General features: G+C 46.8%; 2 protein-coding genes and 2 non-coding genes across 8 annotated transcripts in view; all 4 read right to left on the bottom strand.

The window, feature by feature from the left end:
• The window catches only part of BAZ2A (bromodomain adjacent to zinc finger domain 2A), a 34,578-nt gene extending 22,019 nt beyond the window's left edge, over window positions 1–12,559 (bottom strand). For 2 of the 5 annotated variants that reach the window (XM_043889785.1, XM_043889811.1), the window contains exons 1-2: window positions 12,371–12,559; window positions 7,567–7,650 (exon numbers count right to left, since the gene is read on the bottom strand). The gene's annotated coding sequence lies outside the window, so the exon portion shown is untranslated. Of the gene's footprint in view, window positions 1–906; window positions 960–6,938; window positions 7,135–7,566; window positions 7,651–11,107; window positions 11,192–12,370 lie in introns of those variants that run through there. The other 3 variants (XM_043889803.1, XM_043889793.1, XM_043889806.1) reach the window with 3 other exon arrangements.
• Window positions 12,560–14,347: 1,788 nt separating this feature from the next.
• Window positions 14,348–19,817, bottom strand: ATP5F1B (ATP synthase F1 subunit beta). Its single transcript, XM_043889770.1, has 10 exons — window positions 19,595–19,817; window positions 18,943–19,125; window positions 18,524–18,698; window positions 17,887–18,008; window positions 17,454–17,638; window positions 16,786–16,944; window positions 16,576–16,698; window positions 15,749–15,961; window positions 15,166–15,367; window positions 14,348–14,611 (listed from the first exon to the last, which is right to left on the bottom strand). Exons 1-10 carry the CDS (start codon window positions 19,719–19,721, stop codon window positions 14,514–14,516), a joined length of 1,587 nt encoding a protein of 528 aa, XP_043745705.1. The 5' UTR covers window positions 19,722–19,817; the 3' UTR covers window positions 14,348–14,513.
• On the bottom strand, window positions 17,731–17,801 carry LOC122686259. Its single transcript, XR_006338677.1, has one exon. It is a non-coding gene; the product is annotated as a small nucleolar RNA SNORD59 (small nucleolar RNA).
• On the bottom strand, window positions 18,801–18,876 carry LOC122686265. Its single transcript, XR_006338678.1, has one exon. It is a non-coding gene; the product is annotated as a small nucleolar RNA SNORD59 (small nucleolar RNA).
• Window positions 19,818–25,155: the final 5,338 nt, after the last annotated feature.

The following is a 25,155-nucleotide window of genomic DNA, read 5'->3' as shown; positions in this document are numbered from 1 at the left end:
CTTATATCACAGAGAGGATATTCAGTAATTCATTACACACGTCTAGAAATGCTATGCTTGATAATCAGATGAGAGCCAATCTCATCTGATCCCCTCTCCACTCCTCCAGTTGCATGCACAGCCACACCTCTGCTGGGGTGTGTGAGACACACATCTTCTCTCCTATATCCTCTGGACTATATTCTCCCACTCAATGACAGGCCACAGTTTGTTGTCCTTTTTCTGTTTGAATCCATGAGGAAACTAGTGACTTTTTCATCTCTGCTAGTCTGGGACAGTATACCATTTCCTGTCTCACAAATTATATACTAATAAGCTTAAATGGGGAGAAGGAAATGGCAACCCACTCCAGTATTCTTGCCTAGAGAATCCTGTGGACACAGGAGCCTGGTGGGCTGCTGTCCACAGGGTCACACAAAGTCGGACACGACTGAAGCGACTTAGCATGCACGCGTGCATTGGAGAAGGAAACGGCAACCCACTCCAGTGTTCTTGCCTGGAGAATCCCAGGGACGGAGGAGCCTGGTGGGCTGCGTCTATGGGGTCTCACAGAGCTGGACATGACTGAAGTGACTTAGCAGCAGCAGCAGCAAGCGTAAATGGATGGCTTACAGAAATCAGGTAAGTAAAAGGGGTGACAAGTTATCCAGTGCCTGAGGTCTGTTTCTCCAGTAGCCTCTACTGAGGGGTCACAGGACCAGAGTCACTTCATTTATAAGCAGCTCCGAGAAACATACAACTCTGTGCTGGGCAGTGACATCAGTGGAACAACAGTGGCTCTAGGTGCAAATTCCAGCTCTACTACCACTGGCTGTGTGACCTTGACAAGTTACTTTAAAACTATCACTATTTTACTACTACGAGAGATATTACAAAAGCAGGGATGATCCTCCCAGCCAGACTCACTGTATACTTTTGTTGTTCAGTCGCGCAATCGTGTCCAACTCTTTGCAACCCCATGGACCGCAGCACGCCAGGCTTCCCTGTCCTTCACTATCTCCCAGGGTTTGTTCAAATTCATGTCCATTGAGTCGGTGATGCCATCCAACCATCTCATCCTCTGTCACCTGCTTCTCCTCCTGCCTTCAATCTTTCCCAGCATCAGGGTCTTTTCCAATGAGTTGGCTTTTTGCATCAGGTGGCCAAAGTTTTGGAGCTTCAGCCTCGGCATCAGTCCTTCCAATGAATCTTCAGGGTTGACTTCCTTTAGGATTGACTGGTTTGATCTCTGTGCTATCCAAAGGACTCTCAAGAGTCTTCTCCAGTACCACAATTCGAAAGCATCAATTCTTCACTGCTCAGCCTTCTTTACGGTCCAACTCTCACATCCATACACGACTACTGGAAAAACCAGAGCTTTGACTATATGGACCTTTGTGTCAGCGAAGTGATGTCTCTGCTTTTTAATATGCTGTCTAAGTTTGTCACAGCTTTTCTTCCAAGGAGCAAGCGCCTTTTAATTTCAGATGTCACTTAAATATGGCATCACAGTACAGGAATGCAAAGAAAATGTGGGCAGCTCCTCTCAGCAATAAAATCAGGGTTATTTTATTTCAACCTTTCTACCCAAGATGATTTTCACGATAAGGCCTGAAGGTAAATCATGTCTTCCCATCTAGAGCTAATGAGAACGGTAAAGCAAAGGAGAGTGTCTCCCTTTAAACTAATAGGATCTTGGCCAAATGAAAAAAGGAAATCAGTTAGTGCCCAACCCCTAGAAGAGTAGACAGCTTTCCTGACCAGGAAGTACAATCAGGCCAGAACCCAGCCCAGTCCCAGTAATATGTAAATGTACCTCTTAAGAGCCTTTAAGCTTCATTTATAAGAGTTAAGGGAGGGACACTGCCCCTTAAGCTTGAGGCAGTAAAGCTCTTGCCACATGGCCAAACAGCCTGCTCTTTCTCTCAGTTGCAACTAAAGGGGTACTATTCTGTGGACCTGTGACAGGGCTTTAACAGAAAAAGGCTGACAATGCACAAAGTGTTGAAATAAACATTGCAAATTTCAACACTGTTGCAGGTGCCCTGACCAACACAACACTCAGACCTCTGAGGCTACCTACCCCCAAACAAGACACATCATCACCACCATACAGCTGGACCCTTGAGCAATGCCTGCAGCTTCTTGCTTCATTTTTCCCATACAGAATGCTAAAATTCCACAGAGAGATTTCTAATATGGGGGGCTAGGAAGAGATTTCAAACACCTGTCTTTACTAAACGGTGAATGTAAATCTTGCAGTATAATAAATAAATCATATTACTACATTTTAGATTTGTAATGGTGCATGTTATGTTATTTCTGAACACTGAACATCTCTGGATTCACCCACCATACTCTAACACAGTAGTTCCCAACCAGGGTGATTTTGCCCCCAGGGAACATTTAGTTATGTAGAAAGGTATATGCTACTGACATCTAAGAAATTGATACTGGGGATGCGCCTAATGATCATGTACAAGACAACCCACCACAACAAAGGATTATTTGGCTCTTGCTCAAGGTTGAAAAACTCTGCTGTAATACAAAAGCTGCCTCATTTCCCATTCCTATCCTATTCTCTGGGGAAGATCCAAAAGTTCTCACTCATTCCCAATTCCTGATGCTGCAAACAAGGATGCCTTGCCTTTCAAACCTAAAAACCCCTTCCCTGGTTAGGCTGTCTTCCTCCACCAATAGAGTTCCAAGTGTCAAGCCACAAAATCAACATGCCTTCTTCTCCTGTCAGGATAGCCCATTCCGACAGTACTGGTAACTGACTTCCCGTGGAACGCTGATTCAGACTACAGCCATGCTAAATGAGGCTCATTCTCTCATAAAGTCCTCTCCTTAACCTCCCTTTCCTAGTCAGGACAGCGAGGCAGAAGGAAGATGATGAAAGAAGGAAGGTTATTATACTAAGGGAAGCTATTCAAAGACAACTGCCATGTCCAAGTTGCACAGAACACAAAGATGACTGTTCTCTGTTCTTATTTTTTTCTATACTATGTAGGTTCTAGGGGGCCCAGGTGGCGCAGTGGTAAAGAATCCACCTGCCAATACAAGAGTTCGTCATCAGTTCAATCTCTGGGTTGGGAAGATCCCCTGGAGTAGGAAATTGCACTCCAGTATTGCATGGAACACTCCATGAACTTGAAGAGCCTGGTGGGCTACAGCCCACGGGGTCACCAAGACTCAGACAGACCGAACGACTGAGCACACACGCAGGCTCTACAGCGACACCAGGGTTTGTTCTCTCCTTGCACCCCCAGCACTTAGCTCAGCGCTGAGTACCTAAAAACTGAAAGGAAGTATTTGTTAAACCTGTAGATTGAGCAAATGAATGAATAAATCTATCTTTTCTGTCACTATCAATTTACTCATCCAATACAGAATATGGTTTTTTGCTCCTACCATTCTCAGAGAATCAAAAAATTCAGTTTCATTCTTCATAGAAGTAACTCTTCCAGAGGGAAGAAAGGCCCCAAATCTTGACATATTTTAGACAGATGTCTCATGCATAAAATAAGGCCTAGAAACAGGGAAGCATGATTTAACTGAACACTCAAGGTATATAGCAGGTTTTAAAATATTTGGTAACTGAATAAAGGAACCACATACCAACAATCTAGGCTAGGTTTTCTGCCACTGCTCTGGTCACTTCACCAGAGAACTGGAAATGCCTTTAAAACTGCAGGACATTAAAAGCCACACTCCAGAGGCTTTAACAAGGTTATTTCCTTTTCAAGCTCTGTTTCTCAATTTCAGCTTTAACAGTTAGACTTCACCCCTTTTCAAAAATATATTACCCTCCTCCTCAAAAAAAAAAAAAAAAAAAAAACTGAGCTGAGAAGGCAGGTTAAAGATCCCATTTAGTGAGGCAGGTTTTATAAATTTACAATTTTATAAACCAGAATTATGAAAAAAAATCAGAATTATGAAAAACAACAAGTTGGTGAAAAATGCTCCCTCTGACCCATATGCAACAATGCTAAGAAAGTATAATCTTGGGCTATGAGGTATATGAGAACATTCATATCCTAAAAAACAAATCCAGAAGATTATTTGCCCCCAAAAATCCTCAAAGAGTTTTATAAGTCACTCTATCTCATAGGAAATAAAATTTCTGGCATTACTGCCTCACTGTACACATCTCACACAAGACTGAGCAGCATACCAGTTACTGGAATAACTTCCACACTATTTTAACTATTTTATTATTTTAGTAAAAGAGTATAGCAGACCTCTTCAGAGGTGAGAAGAAAGGTCAACAGGAGCAAGACACAGTAACCCTAACAAGCTTTGCTTCTCCCTTGGCAACACCCGATTCCAGAACCACAAGACTGCAAGATGAGCCTCTCAGGGCATTCTAGATTTCTGACTGACTCTGAGGTTGGCCCACATAGTTCTTTCTACACCTCAAATTTTCTCCTCTACAGAGAAGCTTAAAAAAAAAAAAAACAAAGTCAATATTCAGAAATCCACTTCTGAGAGAAAAATACATCCATTTTACAAAAAGGCCACGAAAGCTTTACTTCATTCAGCTTTCTGATCAATCATGTATAGAATGAAGCCATAGCTATCTCAAAAATCAACTTCTCTTAAAGAGTCCAAAGAAACAGGAGTAGTCTTTCTCCTTCCTTCACTGTTTTAATTTCCAACAGGGAAAATCAATTGACTACTCTGTCAGGACCCAATCTAGGTAAACAAAGGTTGAAGAAAGGGGAACTTAAAAATCAGTGTCAAGTCAACCCTGTCAGAAAGCAACTCAAAGGAGCCAACCAGTCAAGCAGAGGGGCAAGAAAAAGGGCAATGACACTGAACTTGTTTTTACTGTTTCCAGAATATCAACTCCAACAGCCCCAGTAAAAAGAGCAATGCTGCTATCCTAACAGTGATGCTGCTGCTGTCACATAATCATATGTCTACCAGGTCCTTCCTGGACCTTTAACCTAAGAATCTACAATTCAGGTGGAAAACATTGAAAAGATTATTTAAATGTTAGGCTTAAGCCATCTTCAGGATAGTTCAAATGATCTCAATACTTCCATCTCTCAAAATATAAAATCCTGTGGCCAACTCATCTCAAACCAAACTCAGGGTCTAGCTAAGCGCCTGGGGGCACAGTACACAGAGTCCATCACTGTACGCTGCAATAAAAATCTCCTGGAGTTATCAGGTGGGAGAAAGAGAAAATCTTTGCACAGACACATGACTTTGCATAGAACAGGGGAAAAGGTTACCACTCTCCATGAATGGTAATGAGAGAATGTCTTTTATGAACTGAGGCGTAAGTCATATGATAACTAACTCTCCTAATGAGTTGTTTCTGCAGAAGGTAAACCATCCCCTATGTTAACTAGCAGGCTTCCAACAGGGACTTATTCTTAGGCTAGAATTACCACTGAGGAACAAGCCCAAATCAGTCCTACCCCAACACACAAATCCCACTCAGTTACATCTTCCCCCTTCCCTCCTCTTCTTCCACATCTCAGAATTGACTTCTTCATAAGCTCACTTGCTCAAGTGGTCTGCAATACAGAAACTGTCATGTAAGAATATATTTAATATTCATATACACATATAAAGCAAGATCCCCAAAAGTCACTCTCATGCCACAAAAGATCCCGTCTTCCTGGCTGCTCTTTACACTCAGGGAATTTGCATCACTTGTACTGAAAGTGTAGCCTTGCTGGTGAATGAGTGAGTTTGATTTTCTATGACCTCTAGCTCAGGAGAAAAAAATCCAGACAAGGAGACAGAGATGCTTTGGAGGGGGAATTGGGATCAGTGAGTCAACCGCAGTGACTACTTCCAGTTGACAAATTAAGTTTACTAAAAAGAAAAAAAAAAAAAAGTCGAACGAAAGGACTCTCTGACCACATGGTTGGCAGGATCCAAGCTTGCCTGAAGGCCTCAGAAAATGAAACCAAATCTGATTAAAATGGACATTTCAAAACAACAAGAGACGCAGCAGCAAACGCACAGCTGCCATTTCCCGGCCACTTCCTGCGGGAGGCTTGGGGGAGGGGCTGTTTGTGTACAGATGGAGGTGGAAGCTATCCCCCCGCATCGCCCCCCGAAGGATGCAAATCTCTCACTCCAACAAATCCTACAAAGGATGACTACTGATGGCACTGCCTTCCTCTGAAAATTGGGGACCTCAGGAAAGAAAGGGATGATGCGGGATCATCTTTTCTGCCATGGAAATGGGGATCCCCTTAGCGAGGGATCCCCCTTGGAAAGGGTTCCCTCTTTATTCTTCGCTCCGGCCCCTAAGCCCAGCTCAAATCCGGACGCCTTAGCACCGGCCCTACCAAGCCCCATCCCTGGAATGGGGGATTCTCCCTGGACTCGAGGGCCCCAAGCCAAGCACAGTTTCACTCCAGCAAGGCTCGCTCCTGCTCGCCAAGCTCAAGAGAGCGTGCACCCCACCCCCCACTCCGCCAAGGAGACACCCCGAGACCCCTGGAAAGCCCTTCAACCTCCACTCACCGTTGCCAAAACGCCCCAACCCCCACAAACGGAGTGTGTAACCCGTCCAGGGAAACCCCTCACCTACCCTTCGCACTCGGGCAATCCCCACCCCTTCGGAAGAGGTGGAGCCCCTCCCGGGGATTCCACCCCGAGTCCCCCACAGGAGTCATCTCCACCAGCCAGGCGGCTTCTCCGCCTCCTCCTCGCAGCCGCCGCCGTCGCCGGGGGCCTCCACAGCTCCTCTCGCTCCCGCCCCCGCCGACCCATCCCGGGTCTACAGCAGGCCGGCCAGCCCCCTTCTCCTTCCAGCCCCCTGGGCGGAGAGACCCCTGCCCAGGGATGGGTCCTAACTAGAAAGTCGGCGTCTCTCCCCCTACTTCCCCGCAAGGCTGTAGGCTGCTCCAGTCTCCGTTCCCTGAGGGAAACCTCGGATGAAAGCGGGGCTCCCTCCCCTCAGGCCCCCAGCCACAGACCCAACAGACCTGAGGCGGCGGCGTCCAGCCAGGCTCGGGGCTTGTCTCTCCCCGGGGGACGGGCGGTTCACAGGGCCGCGCTCCGGGCGCCAGGAGGGGAGGGGAGCGCGGGGGAGGGGGTCTGGGGTCCGGGAGGGGGGAGGGGGACGCGGCTCAACCGCGGGGCCCGAGCGGAGCCAACATGGCCGGCGGGGGAGGAGTGAGCCGAAGCCGGAGGGGGCGGGGAAGCTGCGGCCGCAGGAGAGCCGCCTTCCGCCGCCGGGTCCTAGCGCCGGGCGTCCCGGCTCCCTGACCCGGATCTGGGTCCTAGCGCCGCGGCGTCACCCTAGCCTACCGGTAAGCTACCTCTGCACTGTTTCATTGTGGGCGGTAGCCCCGCATCACGTTGAGCAAGCTGAAAGGCGTGCCCTGAACCCAAGGCTAACCTAAAAGACTACACCAAATTTCTAGGACCGAGATATACGCCAGTCCCCTAAGGGGGGGCGGGGCGGGAGATGGGAGAGGGAGATCATTTCGGGGGCAACTATTTCCCATGGCAAGTAGTGGAAAAGTGCAAGTGCAGAAGCGGAAAGGTTAGGAAAAATTCAGTCCTGGTAAAGAGGTGGAAAAAGGCAAGCTCCATCTGCTGCCCACTCACCTGTCCCGTGGATGGCAGCCCGGTCCTGCCTGGATCACAAATTTCCCGGCGACATCAGCAGGACCCTGAGGGTCAGGAAGATTCCTGTGGGTAAGAAAAGGAACCTTGAGCCAAGAAAGGGAAGGCCAGAGTCTAGCCTAAATCTGGTCAGAGGGACAGGGGAGGAACAGGAAAACCTACCAGCAAATAAGGTGCCCCAAATCACCACTTTTTAGATAGTTCCAGTACTTTTTCTGATAGGGCTATATGTGAAAACTTCTGAGAAGAGGAAGGAAAAATCTAGCAGAGGACTAGAGATTGGCTATCACCTGAAATGTCTATTGCAGAGGCCCAGAATGGAGAACAGTGTCATATGTGATGTTATAATTTAGAGAATTTCTAGCTCAATCTTCTCTTGTTAGATGAAGAAATTATGGCCTGAAGAGAGTAACCAACTCGTCCAAGGTCAAACAGTGGATAAAATGTGACCAGAAACCAGGTTGTTTTTTTTTTTTTCCTTGCAACTCAACAGACTTTGGAGGCATCAAGATAATTCCTATTCAATTCATTGCAATGCAGTTCTACAAACAACTGCCTAACTGTGCAAAACTCAGGCTGAATTCTCTGGAAGAGGAACAGTTTCAGAGTGGGGATGATGAAACTCTGGCAGGTTGCGGGGGTCAACAAATACTTTTTTCCTCTGGGAGTCTGGGGAGGAAGAAGATCTGAAAACTGGGTGATACCATAGTAAGGTAGGACCAAATCCATCAGTCTAGATTGGATTTTCTTACTCCACAGAGAAGTGAGTTCTTCCTGAGTTTTGACAGACTTCATTCACCACAACAAACCAATGGCTCAGAAAAGCTAAGAAGGAGGTGAGCTTCAGCAAAGCTCAAAGTGTGTAGGACAGAGACAGGCTAAGGAGGGTTAGGAGGATGTCTCTCCTGAAAAAAATAGGTTGCCAGTGGGAAGGAGCAGACAGAAATAAAAATCCTTTTCTCCTCCACGACTCAACAACAGATTTAAAGGGTCACCTTGAATAAAAAATCAAGACCCCTAACAGCCTACTAACCTGAAGTCTCTGGGTAAACAGGGATCACACTCAGGGTAGAGGGGGGGGTCCTTTCTTTTGGTGAAAGGAAGGATCCAGCAAACTTCTGCTAAGGAATGCCTCCCCCATCCCCCAAATAAAGACAAGTGAAGAAGAGAGCCCAGGGCGTGGAACTGGCTTCCTAAAGGGCCGAGAGAGCGAGCTAGGTATCCTTTTTCTTTTTTTCTTGTTCCTTTTCCAGGGCAGATGAGGGCGAACCTTCCTACCTCCCGCCCCCAATCAGAGGGCAGGACAGTCGGAGGCGGGCGGCAGGGGAGGAGCCTGCGCCAGTCAGACGGGTGTAGCCACGCCCCCCCCACACCACACACCCACACACACCCACCCGCTGGCTCCGCTCCTCTCCGGAAGAGCCGGTTACTCTTGTGCCCCACTGACTACCCCCACCCCTTCCGAGCCTCAGGCCTAGTCTCCAGGGCAACCCCTAGGACTATCCCAGCCAGGAGCCGTTGGGAAGGACGGTGTTGGATAGCAAAGGGCCACCCGGGATTAGAAAAGAAAGTGAGGCAGGATCCATTCTTTCCCATCTGATGCAGAAAGACTACAGTCACCTTCCTCCTTGAAGGAGACCCCTCCTCGTCCCTTCCGATCAGAGGTCTTCCTTGCTCTTCGAGGAAGGGTGAGGGTGGGGTGTCAATATGCCCCCAGCTGGGTGTTTACCTCTTGCCAGAAGCCACCCCAACCAGCAGCTGTGCTTCTCCCCGACATCCAGACGACAGAGGGCAGACTGATCCTTTAGATCCCCAGACAGTCCTCAATCCTATCAGACGTGGACAATTCCTACCCCGTCTCTCTTTAGGAAGCTACTAGAAACGGGAAGGGGCAAATGGTCATTTTTTTTTTCAGCAACTTGTGCGAAGAGTAGCTGGAGAATCCTCTGAACCTCTAACAAGCCAGGCCAGTGGGCGGGTAATAAAGAGAATGGGGAGGGAGGAAATGAGCACCTGCTCTCCCTGTCTCACCCTCCCTGTGTTCCTGCTGTCCCACCCTGACTGGGGTCAGCTGCCGGAGTGCATGGCTCCACTGAGGAGCCAGATGGCTGGAGCTCAGAGCGGGAAGAGACAGAAAGGAAGAGAGGGCGGACTCGTTTGTAGCCCTCTCCCTCTCCTTGTCCAGGTACTCCTGGAATTGAACCCCAAACACCACTGCTGATCACCCTCTCCTTCATCCCCCACCCAGCTCCCTCTCGGCCTGTGAAACATGACTCAAATCCAGACACCCTGTCCCTTCATTCTGGAGTGTGTTGTGCTGGGGACAGTGGGGAATGAGAGGGCAAGAAGAAAAGGGGCAGAGCTAAGGTCTCAGCTGGATTTGGGCGGTGGGGAATTCTCTAATGGAGATGGGGTAATTATCAATATTAAAGACCTCCGTCGCCCTCACTGGCTGAATGGTTCACATGTTAATAGGGTCTAGTGGGGAGACAGCCTTCAACCTGGTAACATTCCAACTTGTCCCACTTTCCTCTCCAGGTCAATGGAAAACAGTCTCCTCCCCCCATCCCCCCACCCCGTATTTTGGGGAGGCCAGATTCTCCCCATCAAAAGGACCACAACTCATCCCTCTTCTCCCCAAATTGGTATGGTCCCCTCAGATTCAGCAGTCTTCTTTCAAACTCTCCAAGGAGCTTATCCAGACTGGACTCAGAAGAGGATGGGGAAAGACCTAATTTCCTCAGGATTCCTTTTGCATCTGAATAGAAAAGGCCGGGCTTCCCAGGCCTTCCTCACCACCCCCAACACCCTTAGAGACTTAGTCCTAGCCCTTCAAACACTGTTCTCCAACAGCCCCTTAAGCCCATAATCACAAGATTCTGGGTGCCCCCCCCCCCATTCCCTGACTCTGGGGTAAGAGCGGTCTTAGGCGGGACTGGCCCACCCCAAGCTTAGAAGGGCCGTTCCCACCTGGGCTGGTGCTGGGGTCGCACCCCCGGAGTCTGGGAGAGATGCGGTAGGGTCAGGGCGTCAGGGAAGCTTTAGATGAGAGTTAGTTGAACTTGAATGGCTAAACGGAGCAGGGCCTGAAAGTGACTCTAGGCTATGCTAACCCCCACCCCCCTTACTACGGGGAAGGAGAGGGGTTGGGGTGGCGGTTATTCCCCCTCCCAATGAAGGTTAGGATGGCGTGGGAAAGCGATGGTTCCAGAGGGGAGGAGGCGAAACCCAGACCGCGGGAGATTTTTCTGGCGAGGAAGGCGCGGGGGAGGGGGAGATCCTGGGTCCAGAATAGGAGGGGTACCCGGGAGAGGTTGGCCGAGAAGCGTGAGAAGCCTCCGGATTCCGGTCGCAGAGGACAGGGGAGAAATGGGCGAGGAGATAGTGCGGGGGAGAGAGGAAGGGCAGCTCCCGCAGGGGGAGGATCAGATCCGGAGTCCCGGGCAGCGCGGATCCCGGGTAGGAGACCGCAGGGGCGGCCGGCCGAGGGACTCCGGGACCGGACGTGGGTGCCGGGCCTCACCTGGAGTAGGGCCGGGCGGTGGCGGCAGCGCAGGTGGCCGAGCCGGGCGGCGGCGGCGCCTCCTCCCCCAGCCCTGGGCCGCCGGCGGGGCGGGCGGGGGTGGGGGGAAGCACTTAAAGGGGCCGGAGCTACTGGGGTAGGGACAAGCGCGCGGGCAGGGCTGTCGCGAAGAATCCGCTGGGGGAGGGGGAAGCGGGTGGCGTCTCCTAGGGGCCAGAACCAGGAAGAATCCCAGATGGAGGAAGAGAGCAGATCCCCAGGAAGAAGAGACAGAAACTTCTGCGGTGAAGTGGGGGATGGTGGTGGGTTCGAACTGGAGGACCTGGGATAGCTCCACCCGCACTCCGGGAGACACCGGCCGAGATCTCGTCACAAAGGAAGACCAGGAAGGCAGTGAGGGTCACAGGGACTCCGGAGGAATAGAGGTGTCCGAGAGGAAACTCACGGCCGAGCCTGCTGCGGGTGACGCACAGCGGCCCTCCTAGGTGAACAGGTTCAACTCCCCGGGAGCTCAAGCCCTACCGCTGTGGGGAGACGCAGCCTCCTTCCCCCGGCACGACCCAAGTGTAAAAGCTTCTGGAATCAGGAAGCCACGAGGGCAAAGACCTCCTAGGCCTTTCAACCTCAGTCTTGCCTCGCCCTGTCTCTCAGTGCCTGGAACGTGGGGGCCGCCAGGAGCTGCGCTGGTGAAGCTGATGTGGGACCGTGAGAATCGGCTTTATTCTAGTTCAGTTTTCCCCCAACCACCGCCACCCTTGCAGCAACCTCTGGGGCAACAGGAAGCAGCTGCTCGGCGCGGACCCCACCTGGTGGTGGGTCGGGGGTGGGGTGGGGGGGAGAAGACAGGGGCTCAGAAAGGCCTGGGAAAAAACAGAGGGACGGGCACCTTAAAAATTCTCCAACGTGACCCAAAGTGGGCTTTACTTTGAGGGGGAGGCCACCAATGAGTGCTGTAAAATATTTCTTGAATCCCAGCAGCTTAATGGGGAGGCACAAGGAACTGGGGGGCTGAAGGGGCGGGAGTTGGCGGGAGGGAAGCCCCCATCTAAGGTGCAGACCAGGATCGTCCCTGAAGCTGGCGCTTGCCAACGCTCACGATCCCTTGGTCAGCAGCCTCACCAGCTGAGCCCTGTGCCCCTACAGTCTGGTTTCCCCTCCTTCACCCCCCAAAAGAGCAAAGGTTAGGCCCCACCCCTGCTGAGTCAGCCAGGGAGGGAGGTAGGCATCCCTCAGGCCTTCCCGGGGGCTGGTCCTCATACTTACTCATGTCAGGCTGGCAGGGCTCCAGGGCTGGGACCACCAGCTCCTCGCTGTCCTTGGTTCCCCCTTCACGTGCAGGCTGGTGTTAGAGCCTCCCAAACTATGAGCTGTGAACTAGCACGAATCAAAAAGCCAATGAATGCCTCCTGCGAACCACAGCCCGAACTGCCGTGATGTCCCCGTGTGACAGGCCGGGGCGGGGAGGGCGGAGGGGGCGGGGCTTTCTCTGGGTGGGGAGGGAGGAGGCGCTGAGCGCAGGGCAGAGCCGGGAGAAATATGGAGGAAGGTTAGATCTGTGTTGACACCCTAGTGGCGTGGCACCAGGAGTGGTGAAGGGGGAAGGAAATAAATAGTTGCAGCTAGTGAGAGGGAGAAGGTTCTCGATGAATGCTAAGAGACAGAAACGTGTGGGGGGAGGGGTAGAAGTGTGGGAGAAACCACCTTTAGGATCACAGTTCCTAGGTCCATCTGCATCTAGATAACATGGGAAAACAGAGCAGAAAGGGTGGACCCACAGCCTGGGGACTTCTGCGTCAGCTTCTTACCCACTCCGGAGTCAAAACCTAGAGGATGTGCCCACACCCCCGTAACTCAGCATTTCCCCAATCCAGGCTTTCCTAGGGGCAAACTTCTGAGCACGGGCGGCGCAGGGGCTCCACCTTCCGGCCAAACCGTGACACAGGCCAGACGGGTGCCACGGACGTCAGAGGCAGATGGGAGGAAACTTAGAGGCCCCTACTCCACCCCTGGCACCTCTCCCAAGGCCCCTCCCCAACCTTCAGCCCCCAGGGGCCTCTGAATTGGGATCTCAGCTTATCCTGCCCTGCTTTTACCCAACTTGAATGCCTCGGGGTGGAGCTTATAGATTCGGGCTCCTCCTCAGGACAAAAACCCCAGCTGGTTTGTAAACAGTCATTAGCAAAGAACCACATCCCAGCAAATGGCCTTCATGGATTTCAAAATGGTGAGATCAGAGTTCTTGCAGAGCCTCCGGTCCTACCACCAGAGGGCAGATGGGTCTGGGTCTGGGCCTGGGCCTGGCCCTACAAAAGAACATCTAAGGGGAACACCTAAGGGGCACCAAACCCGACCTTGCACTTTAACAGGCACTTGTTAGGCAGCTGTTCTGTAGTCCTTGCAATCGTCATTTTAGTAGCCTAAAATGAAGGGAAGATCGTCTAAATTCCATTATTTAGCTCAGAAACTCAAGCCCAGCAACCCTGGGCTTACCTCTAAAAAATTTTATTTTGGTCCCACCACAGGGCATGTGGATCTTAGTTCCCCAACCTGGGATGGAACTTGCACCCCCTGCAGTGGAAGCAGTCAACCGCTGGACCACCAGGGAAGTCTTTGAAAATTACTCTTCCTTTAACATTCTTTCCCCAATTTTCTTAAGGAATTTTAGCAAACCTCACAACAGGCCTTAAGGCACTTTATATTCAGCATTGCCTCAAGGAATCAGACAAACAAGTCTTGCCCAAAATATGTTAGGAGGTAGTAGTCAGGGACACCTTCTGAAAAAAATGAAGGTGGTAATAGAAGAGAGCCCTTTTGACTCAGCTTTAATCCCTCAGAACATACATCATTTCCAAAAAATTTAATTCACTGATTAATCTGTGCCTTCTCTTAGAATAGCAGTTATTTCTAAACCCATTTTCTCCAAAATGCTCTTCTAAAAATCCTTTTGCTTTTTAAAAAAAGTAGGACTGCACTACATATATTTGAGGCAAAACTCAACTTGCTTTGAATGACATAAAAGGGCCAAAAATGAGGCCCTGTTAGGATCCCGTCATCCCCAGAAAACCCCTTCACAAGACCCAGCTATTCAACAATCCAAGACGATGGCTTTTCTTTTCGGACGACCCCATTCCAAACATGTATGTATGGCCTCCTTTGTGCTGTTTCTTGCGGCTGTTCTAAAATACTATTAAAAACTTCAGCACTGGCTGTGTTGTCAGGACCAAGAAAAACAGACAGATGTTGAGGGATGTACATTTTATTGGAAACCTTAAATATTCCTCAGACAGAACACAATGTCTTCAATCGAGGCTCTCACGTGGCCTACAGAGAAAACTGCAATTTCTGGATTAGGAGCAAGGAGATGGACATCATGGAGGATGAGTGCTTAGTTTGCCAGAAGGACCCCTCACGAGTGCTCCTCAGCCAGCTTATCAGCTTTCGCCACAGCTTCTTCAATGGGTCCCACCATATAGAAGGCCTGTTCTGGGAGGTGGTCATAGTCACCTATATGGAAAAAAAAAATCCAACTGCTGAGAAGTGAAGGACATCAACTTCTACAGTGTTCACATACCTCACCACTTGAGGCCACCAGTCAGAACGTGATGAAATCCTGTCATCTTAGGTTCTTTTCTTAAACTTGCCTCACAATTTACAAGAAATGCTACAGTACAGATTAAGAACATATGGTCTGGAGTCACATAACTCAGGTTCAAATTCTTTCTGGCTGTATCATATTGGGGCCAGTTAAACTTTCCACGCTTCAAGCTTCCTAATGTGTAAAATAGGATAATAATGCCTTCTTTATAAGGATGTTGTAATTCACTTAGAAGAGCAGCTGGCACTGAAAACCAAGACTCACTAAATCTAAGGCTCACTCTCAGATGGCACTTTCAAAGCAAACTGATGGAGAATAACTTATTTTCATATAAAAATTAAGTAATTAGGCACAATATATTTATATACTGCTTGATGGTTCCTTGAACAGGAACACAGCATAGCATTCAAGGGAGTTCGGCTTCTATGCCACTTTATGTTCAGCCTTATACTGGAAATCCCACCTGCCAAAATCTGCTGGAATCCTTTGATGGTCTCCTTGAGGGGTACCAGCTTCCCCAAATGACCAGTAAAGACCTCAGCCACCTGGAATGGCTGAGACAAGAAACGCTGGATTTTCCGTGCACGGGACACAGTTAACTTGTCTTCTTCAGAAAGTTCATCCATACCCAGGATGGCAATGATGTCCTGGAGGGATTTGTAGTCCTATGAAAAAACAAGATTAGAGAGGCCAAGTAAATATTTACATTCCTCAAATTTGGACAAAAACTTAAGGGTTAATACAACTTTATATTCACAATGAGCTTTATATAGAGCATTTTAGCACTTTACTGCACTTCTTAACTGAAACAAATCATGAGGACCCTCAGCTAACACTGGCATCTTGTTTCCCCTACTCTGAATCTACCGGGTGCTGTTATAAAAAACTGTGACTCCAAACCTGGAAACTCAGGAGACCTCATTAACACTCACTAGGAATTCTAGTCTCTTCTTTCCTTGCTCTAAAGCAAATCACACAAATTACCAGGGAAAATCTTGTCCTAATATAGCCCCCAAATTCTATGACTTTAGGGCCACTGATCTCACCTGCAGAATCTTTTGCACCCCACGGGCAACATCGTAATGCTCACTGCCAACAATGTTGGGATCCATGATACGAGACGTGGAGTCCAGAGGATCCACAGCTGGATAGATGCCCAGCTCAGCAATAGCACGGGACAGCACAGTGGTAGCATCCAAATGGGCAAAGGTAGTGGCCGGGGCAGGGTCAGTCAAGTCATCGGCAGGCACATAGATAGCCTAAAGCGAACCAAGAACCCATTATGAGCAGCAGGAAGCCAAGTAATTCTACTTAAACCATCCCCTTTCCTGACCCCTCCTCATTATGTTACTCCATGTTCTCAACATTCAAGAGTCCAACAGAGACTCTTACCACTCCTCACGCAGAGTATTAGTGGTTATATATTATCTGGTTCTTCCCAGCTGTAATGGAAGAATTTTCATTGTTATTCCTTTTGTTCTTCATCCTACTTTTTAACTCTAAACCAAAAAACTCACAGTACTCTATCAGGAAAATGAATCATGAAAGTTAAAAAAATTTAGACAAAGTTTCTGATAATTTTACTACATACACCATCTACATAATTTGAAAATTGTAGTAGCTAGTGTAGTACATATTTAAAGCTCAAAGTTCCCTTCAGATTGGAAACCACTATTTTGTGATCTACATTTACATATATACCTTCAATTAGTTCAGATGAGTGGTTTCTTAATCTTTTAGGGTCTTAACATGCACACACAGAATTTTAAATATTATTTAAGCTCCAGTACCTACTTAAAAAAACTAACGAGATTTTATACCTCTGTACATGCCTTTACACAAACTAGACCTTCATCCATTTAATTGTTCTGACCTGTACAGAGGTGATAGATCCCTTTTTGGTGGTGGTGATTCTTTCCTGCATGGTACCCATGTCAGTGGCCAGGGTAGGCTGATAACCCACAGCAGAAGGGATTCTGCCCAATAAAGCAGACACCTGGGAAAAAAAAGAAAAACCATATCATTAGCCTTATCTGCATCATTTCATAGAAAGGTCAAATGAACCAGGTTCTCTCAAGCCTACCTCTGAGCCAGCCTGGGTGAAGCGAAAGATGTTATCAATAAACAGCAACACATCTTGACCTTCTTGGTCTCTGAAGTACTCAGCTACAGTCAGTCCAGTCAGCGCGACCCGGGCCCGAGCACCAGGTGGTTCATTCATTTGACCATAGACCAGTGCGACCTGCAGCAGTGATAAACAGTCAGGAATCCTGGCAGAGGGGTGTGAAAGTCATCTATCCAAGGTCCCCAAATCACAGGCACTACCAAAAACCCCTCCTCCTCAGGTGTCTAGGTTTTTGTTCATAAATTTCTTTTCCCTTTTAGAGCTGCAGTTCAAAACAAAAGATAATTTCTTTTATTACTGAGGCAAAATTCTTCTGGTAGGAAGGAAATAAACTGTAAATATGTGAAAGGCACAAAATAGGGTTATTTGAGACATTAAGAACCATGCTTAATGCCCCAGAATTAGCTTTCAAATGATGGGTCTATATATCAAAAAAAACAAAAACCCTAGAAATGTTATCTAATATTAAAAAGGAAAACACAATGTGCATGAGTGTATTAGAAACGGGGGAAAATACTGATAGAACTTGCCTTTGTACGTCCTAGGACAATAAAATGAAAATACAAAACAAGTCAACTTCAATAGTTTCCTGACACTACTTACAAGGACACCAGCTCAGTGCCCACCTTAGAGGTAGCATCTTTTAAGTTGATAACCCCAGACTCAATCATTTCATGGTATAAGTCATTGCCCTCACGGGTCCTTTCTCCAACGCCAGCAAACACAGAGTAACCACCATGGGCTTTGGCAACGTTGTTGATTAACTCCATGATCAGTACTGTCTTGCCGACTCCAGCACCACCAAAGAGCCCTACAAGAGGTTGAGAAAAAACAAATTAAGAATTTCGTTTCCATATAAGCAAAGTTCAAAAAACAATTTTTTTTGTTTCTTTCCATCTTTTCCCTTCTCAGAAATGGCATCTGGCTTCAGCAAACTCAGAAGAACGAAAGTCAGAAGCTGCTCATCAGTGAGGGACGTATCTCAGTACCCACTCATAACATGGTAGGATCTGTGTCCCACATTAGGTTTGGAAAATATCTACCTGTCACTTAACATACCAATTTTGCCACCCTTGGCATATGGAGCCAGCAGATCCACAACCTTGATACCAGTAACCAGAATTTCCTGCTCAACACTCATCTCCACGAATTCAGGAGCCTCAGCATGAATAGCAGCAAATCTGTAAAGGCAGATGAGAAGATCAGTATCTATTCACCTCATTAAAAAGTTCTTCTCAATTCTCAAGCCTAACCCTTTACTCAGAGTCTCATCTCTTAAATAACACTCTAGACAAATTACCACCCACCATCAAGCCCAAATACTCTGCAATAAAAGGAATACCATTATCTCAGGAAGCAATAATCCCATTCCCTGACAACTCTGTCATAAAGTTTTCCTTTTACAGAGTCTAAACATCACTTCTTCACATACCAATATGAAATACAAACACCACTGGTATTAAGATGAACTGACATAATCAACCTATGGAGTTCAGTTTTCTCTTTTTTATAATCAGAATTTCTGCATCACTAATTTTCTTCATAAAAAATTGCATTGTGTGGTTTAAAGAAATGACTAGGAATTTTAGGGATTCTCTGCAGAAAAATTCTGCTATAGAGGTTGGTGCCCCCTTAACGTATAAAACTGCTAGGCAAAAGTTCCTTTGTGTGTAGATACAACAACAGGAATACTTACTGCTTGGTTTTGATGGGACCCCTCTCATCAATGGGTTCTCCAATGACGTTCATGATTCTACCCAAGGTCTCAGGGCCAACAGGAATTCTGATTGGCGCGCCAGAATCCAGGACTTTCTGGCCTCTAACCAAGCCTTCCGTGCCGTCCATAGCAATAGTCCTGACTGTGCTCTCACCTGTCAGATACAGGCATTGTAGGCTTACACAGAAGCACAAACTGGCCTCGTGGCATTTAATTAAGTTGTAGCTGGCCTTAAACACCTAAATCGACCAAGACTTCTTCTCAGTTCCGAAATGTGGCTTCAGCAAACTCAGAAGAACGAAAGTCATCTTGATAAAAATCATCATAGAAGACAGCCTGGTTTTGAGGGATATTTGGGTCGAACAAGACCTTTACTATTCCTAACAAATTCTACTTACCCAAATGCTGGGCCACCTCCAAAACCAGCCTGGTCTCCCTGCCTTGCACCTCCAGGGCATTTAGGATGGGAGGCAGTCCCTCATCAAACTGGACGTCCACCACGGCACCAATGACCGCCACGATGCGCCCAGTGGTGGCGCCTGCCTTTGGCGATGGAGATGCTTGAGCGGCATAGTCTCTGGCTAACAGACAAAAAAGATATTGAAGAAGTTGGCGTTAGGACAGTTAAAGGTCATCGGACGCCCGGACTTAACTCACAAGGACTGGTGAACGCAGCCCAGGCCCGGCCCCCTTCCGCTTGCACGGAAGGCGGGCCCAGAGGCAGGGCCGCGCTAGAAGCGGAGAGCGAGCCGGCACCATCTTCCCATCCTCATGCACAAAACTCCACTATTCGAGAGCGCGCGCAGTGCCCCCATTCCACGGGAAGGTCAATGCACCTGCTCGCACTATTACGTCACACAGCGCCCCTCTTCCAAAATAAGACAGAATTAGATCGTCCCTGTTCTTGTTCTTCCGCCGTTAGAGGGCAGGGCGCTGGCCCTGGCGACCTTCTAACACCACAGATCCCTTAGGCCGGTGCAACTATGGGCCCCCAGGCTCAAGGTCATGGGACGACAGACGCGAACCCAGCTGCTAGAGCAAGGCACTTACCAGGCTGGAGGGCTGCAGGAGCGGCCCGCAGTAAGAGCTGCGCTTGCGGTAGCGGCGCTGAAGGGCTGAGTCCCCGCAAGGCCCCGGAGGCCGAGGAAGCAGCCACACGACCCACAAGTCCCAACATGGCGGAGCCCGGGTGGAGACTGAGCGCTGCAGTGGTCTGGCCTCCAACTGCCAGCAGTTGGAGGCGGGACCTACTCTGCAGTAGGCACGGCCATTGGGTGATTTTTCTGCTTATCACTCTGGCCGCTGCTCCTATAGGCCAATAGTCTCTCATCTTCTCAGCCATTGGCCAAAATTCGTGCTAATCTGAATCCTTTTTTTTATTGGACAGTGACTGGCTCGGTGCAACCCTCAGAGCTTTGAAACATAATTGGACAACAGGGATGTCAGTCGGAGAGAGCACTTGGAGGAACTGCGTTTGCGAAAGGGGCCGAGTTCCTGGGCGGAAGCACGTGGGCTGTCTTTGGCTGTCCTTGGGCTCTCTCGTTAGATAGGACCTTGAGCTAGGTGACAGTCTCAGAGGCGGTTTTAAAGAAGTGGTAGCCTCATGAGGCAACACTGACTGACCTTGGCTAGTTAGGAGTCTTTCTAGAGTCAGACGGTTTTTCTTCCGCAGTAGGGAGTTTGGAAGTTTTTAGACAATTCAGCAGGTCAGGAATCTGGACAGAATTAAAGCTACAATGAAAGACAGTCATGTAAACCAGTCTTTTAAAAAAAATGTGTGCTGGCCATTTGAGGAATCAAAGATAAATAAGACTTAAAGAAAAACAGATGAGCAAAAAGTGCAATAAAGTGTAATAGGTCTTGGTTAGCACAGGGTAAAACCGAGGAAGGGATCAATTTAGGTCATCTAGAAATGTGAAAAAAAAAATAAATAAAAATAGAAATGTGAAATGTAGGTGGAATTGCCTTTAAAGTGGAAGAGGCGGACAGACCTGTTGGGAAACACCGGTAGAATTCCTAGCGTAAAGCAGGAAGGAAGACTATTCCATTATATATTTGTATCACACAGCATGTTTCTTTTGTGGTACTGCAGGTGAGGAAGGGAAAAAAGAGGTGAGTAAAGAGATGAATATAGAGAGAAGAACCAGTTCTCAGGGACTTGGATGGGAGTGGAGGCAGGGCAGAGGTAAGTGTGTGGTGCTTGAACACGAAAAATCATAAAATAAACAGGACATCCATCCTTTAATGTAGTATTGATTTTATTTAAGGTATTTTGGAGCAGGCTGGAGGAAACCCTTAATCTATTGCAACAAACATGGCTAATGACAAACATGGCTGCTGGTCAGCATGAAACTACTTCCCCAGACTTTCTACAACCAGGACACATTAGTTCTCATTTTTCTGCGTGATAGTGAAAGTTTTCTACTGTTTGGTAGCAAGAACTATCAAAGAACTTAAAAGGAGAAAGCAGGAACAGAAGAGAATTAGAGAAAGTTTAATTTGAAGTGTCTGTGGTTTCCCAGGTGGCACTAGTGGTAAAGAACATGCCTGCCAGTGCAGCAGACTCAAGACCTGGGTTCCATTCCTGGGTTGGGAAGATTCCTTGAAGAAGGGCATGGCAACCCACTCTAGTATTCTTGCCTGGAGAATCCCATGGAAAGAGGAACCTGGTGGATTACAGTCCATGGCATCCCAAAAGTTCACATCTAAAGCAACTTAGCATGCACACAGGTCATCTTGCCTAGTAAGAGGGAAAGAACCCAAGAAAACAGCAATGTGTATGGAGCAGGTAGAAAAAAATAAACCATCTTAGGAAACGGCAGAGGAATAATGAAATCAAAGAACATACACTATGTAAGAATCAAGTAGAATATTGAGAAAGTGGTCAATAGTATCAATGACATAACTATGCTATAAAATAAGGGCTCAAAAGAACTAGTTGGGTTTGGCAACTAGGAATTCATTCTGCAGTGATACAGGGTCAAAGAATTTCAATGGGCTGCATGCAGGATATACATTTTTGGTTTGGAACTTGTGCTTTTCTGATTACATGGGGGCAGCATCCCATTTAATAGGAACCTATACATTTCACTTGCTTTTCTCAACTATTAGAGTTGAAGTTTCTGTAGAAAGGGTAAGATACTTAAGAGTATTGCCCCTGGAGCCAGACTGAGTTTAAAATCTTTTTACAGTTACTAGACATCATTGAGCAAGTTTAAAATCTCTGTATATCATCTTCCTCATAGTAAGAGATGAGGATAATCTCATAGAGTTGTCTCAAAAATCAAGTAGATTAAAATGTGAAAGAAGCATTTAGAAAAATGGCACATAATCAGCACCATATCTGTGTTGACTAGTATTTTCACTTATTATTGACTTAGGGTTAAGATCCTTTGTATCATCACTTTTGGTTGTGGCCAAAATTTTTAACCATCAAACATTTAAACTGACACTTCACTTAATCCGGGTGTCCAAGGAAATATTTCAAAATAGAATTTCAGGTAACTGAGGCTCATGAATACTTGAAATGTTTTTACACATTTAGGATATTATCAGGAAACCTTATTCTTTGGGCAGTTGGATTACATTAAACAAATCTTTGTATCACAATGCAACGCTAAATACTCTTAATGTTACCGAGGTGGATATATAAAGCTATTTCTCCACTATGCTCATTTGTAAATTTTTTATTTTTCTAACTCCTTTGCTGTCAGTGTTTGCCCCAACCACCTCCAGTCCTCTTCTGAAATTAACCTGCTAAATTTATAAATAATACTATCTAAAATCTGCCTACAATGCAGGAGACCCCAGTTTGATTCCTGGGTGAAGAAGTTCCCCTGGAGAAGGGATATGCTACCCACTCCAGTATTCTTTAGCTTCCCTGGTGGCTGAAACTGTAAAGAATCTGCCTCCAACGTGGGAGACCTGGGTTCAACCCCTGGGTTGAGAAGATCCCCTGGAGGGTATGGCAGCCCGCTCCAGTATTCTTGCCTGGAGAATCCCCATGGACAGAGGAGCCTGGCAGGCTACAGCCCATGGGGTCACAAAGAGTCAGATACAACTAAACACAGCACACTTAGTTTTGACATATTTTGGTCTTGCTTATTTCTTGATTTCCAGATAGCCCAGGTAGTATTTCATGTAAAATACAAGTTACTTTCCATGGGATAAGAGAGACCACAAAGGCTGAACCTGAAGTTAATTTCAAATTAACTAACCTCTCCACTTATGACTGGAAACCTTAGGAATTTCATCTTAAGGTGAAAATTGTGTTTGCTATGAACTTTTTCTTTTGGCTGAGCAGCAGCTTTTGGAATCTTAGTTCCCTAACTAGGGATTGAACGCACAGCAGTGAAAAGATAGTTCCAACCACTGGACTGTCAGGGAATTACTTACAAACTCATTTTAACTGCCATACGTAACGGTCAAGGCCCACATTCTTTCAGTACTTTGTCTCTACCATATTTTTTGACAATCATGTTGGGTGATTTTCAAAAATAATCCAACCAATCCCCTGGCTTCAGAGTTTTTTAATCTCTTCAATTCCAATTAGTTTTGAACTGACATTCCACTTAAGTATCCTACTCAAGTTGTACCTCGAAAATCTAATATTCTCTTGTCAGATCACAATTTTTTTTAATGCAAGTAATACATGAACAAATTGTAAGCACACAGGATCAGGATAAATCCTTCCATCACTACCCAAATCTCATTCCCAGAAATAACCATTAAAAAATATTTTGCTTCTATGCATTCACTTTCATTCCATCCCATGTCCATAAAACATATATTCTTGTCTTTTAAAAAACTTCAGTGGAGGTACACTACAGAAAACATAAGGTTTCCGATCTTTATGTTTTTGAGAACTTTGTGTCAGTTTACATTTTTGATTGTAGCTACACCTTATGCCACAGAAATGTGTAATAACGTACTCCATTAATGGTTATTTGGATTGTTTTAAATGGCTATTATATGCAATATTGAAGGAAAAAAGGAAATCTTATAAACATGAGTACACAATCTATTGCTTCTTTAAAATTACTAGAAATAAAATGGTTATGTTCACTTAATTTAAAAATTTTTATTTTTGGCTGTGCCGCAGGGCTTGTGGGATGGGGGAATCTTAGTTCCTCAACCAGAGAGTGAACCCAGGTGCCTGGCAGTGGGAACACAGGATCCCAACCACTAGACCAGCAGGGACTACCTGACCTGTGTTTTTTTAGATCTCTCCTTTGTTCCTTCTAGATTTTGTATCATTATTGGGAGAATTTCCCATAGTTAATAAGAACTTGACTTTTTTGCAGTGAGTGGGCCAGGAACCACCAGCACCAGAATCATCTAAACCTACATTATCTACTATGGTAATCACTAGCTATATGGGATTAAATTTGTTAAAATTAAGTAATTGTTTTTAGTCACACTAGCCACATTCCAGATTTCCAATAGTTCTATGCAGCCGGCACTCACTGTATCAGACAACGGAGAGACACAGAACAATTTCATCAGTCACACTGGATGGGATTGCCATCTCAGTAGGACCAGCTGATTCAGAATCTGCATTTTAGATCTAAAGGAAGTTGTCAAATTTCAGCGCATATCAGAATCAGCTAGAGGTCCTAAGACCCTACAGTTGTTTCTGATTTGGAAGATTTGGGGGCCCAGGATTTATACATCTAACAAGTTCCTAGGTGAGTCGGATGCTGGTAGCCAGGACACTTAAAAAGAAGCCCAAACTACATCTCTTGTGGCTGCACCTTGTGGCGTGTGGCATCTCAGTTCCTTGACTAGGCAATCAATCCACTGCCCTGTGTACCAAGAGCATGGAGTTTTAGCCACTGGACCAAGGAAGTCCTGGGATCACACATGTCAACTATCAGTTAAATTGCACATTTCTGCACCCCACATGTACCTACTATCCTAAGGCATATCTTCTGGTTGGGACTTCTGAATCCACATTGACCCAAGGTGGTTCTATAGCTACAGGGCTACAGGTACAGGACAGGAACTAGAGCTTTGAGATGAAACTTGGGAGAACACAAAAAAACAAGGCTGAGAGAGGTAAACTCAAGGGGCTAACTGTACTGGCAACAGCTTTACAGCAACCCCTCCTAAACCTGTGACTCCCGAGATATGGGAATGGGTAAGAGAGAAGGAAGTCCAGGTCACTGGACTTGAGGCAAAGAAATTTGAGCTAGAGGTCTGGATAGGTTCTTCACATAAACAATGAAATTATCCAGGCTGACACCAAAAGCTGTGAGCAACTGACATTTCGTCTTCACTTTAGCAGGTACTGTCCTCAGGGTGGGATATTTAGTGGTGACAAACACCCTTCACTGTTCCTGAAGAAATTACCAACTATCATCAAGTATGCAAGCCTATCAGAGTAAAATAATTTGGGAGTTAAGAGTAGGCCTTACACAAACCTGTCTACCCTCTCCTCCCCAGCCTTTATGTTCTCAAGGGTAGTACAATACTGGGAGAGCGAAGGGGAACAGCAGCTGATATTCATATACAGGTGAAGTTCATCATCACACATCAAAAGAACTCCTGCTAAACAGAAAAACAACCTGCGCAAAACAGAACAGGTAAATAAAACCTAAGCTGTAGCAACT

The sequence above is a fragment of the Cervus elaphus genome, chromosome 3 (genome assembly GCF_910594005.1).
Source record: "Cervus elaphus chromosome 3, mCerEla1.1, whole genome shotgun sequence".
Lineage (NCBI taxonomy): Eukaryota > Metazoa > Chordata > Mammalia > Artiodactyla > Cervidae > Cervus > Cervus elaphus.
Note: the sequence above shows the minus strand (reverse complement) of the source record. Positions and strands in the feature narration are given on the sequence as shown.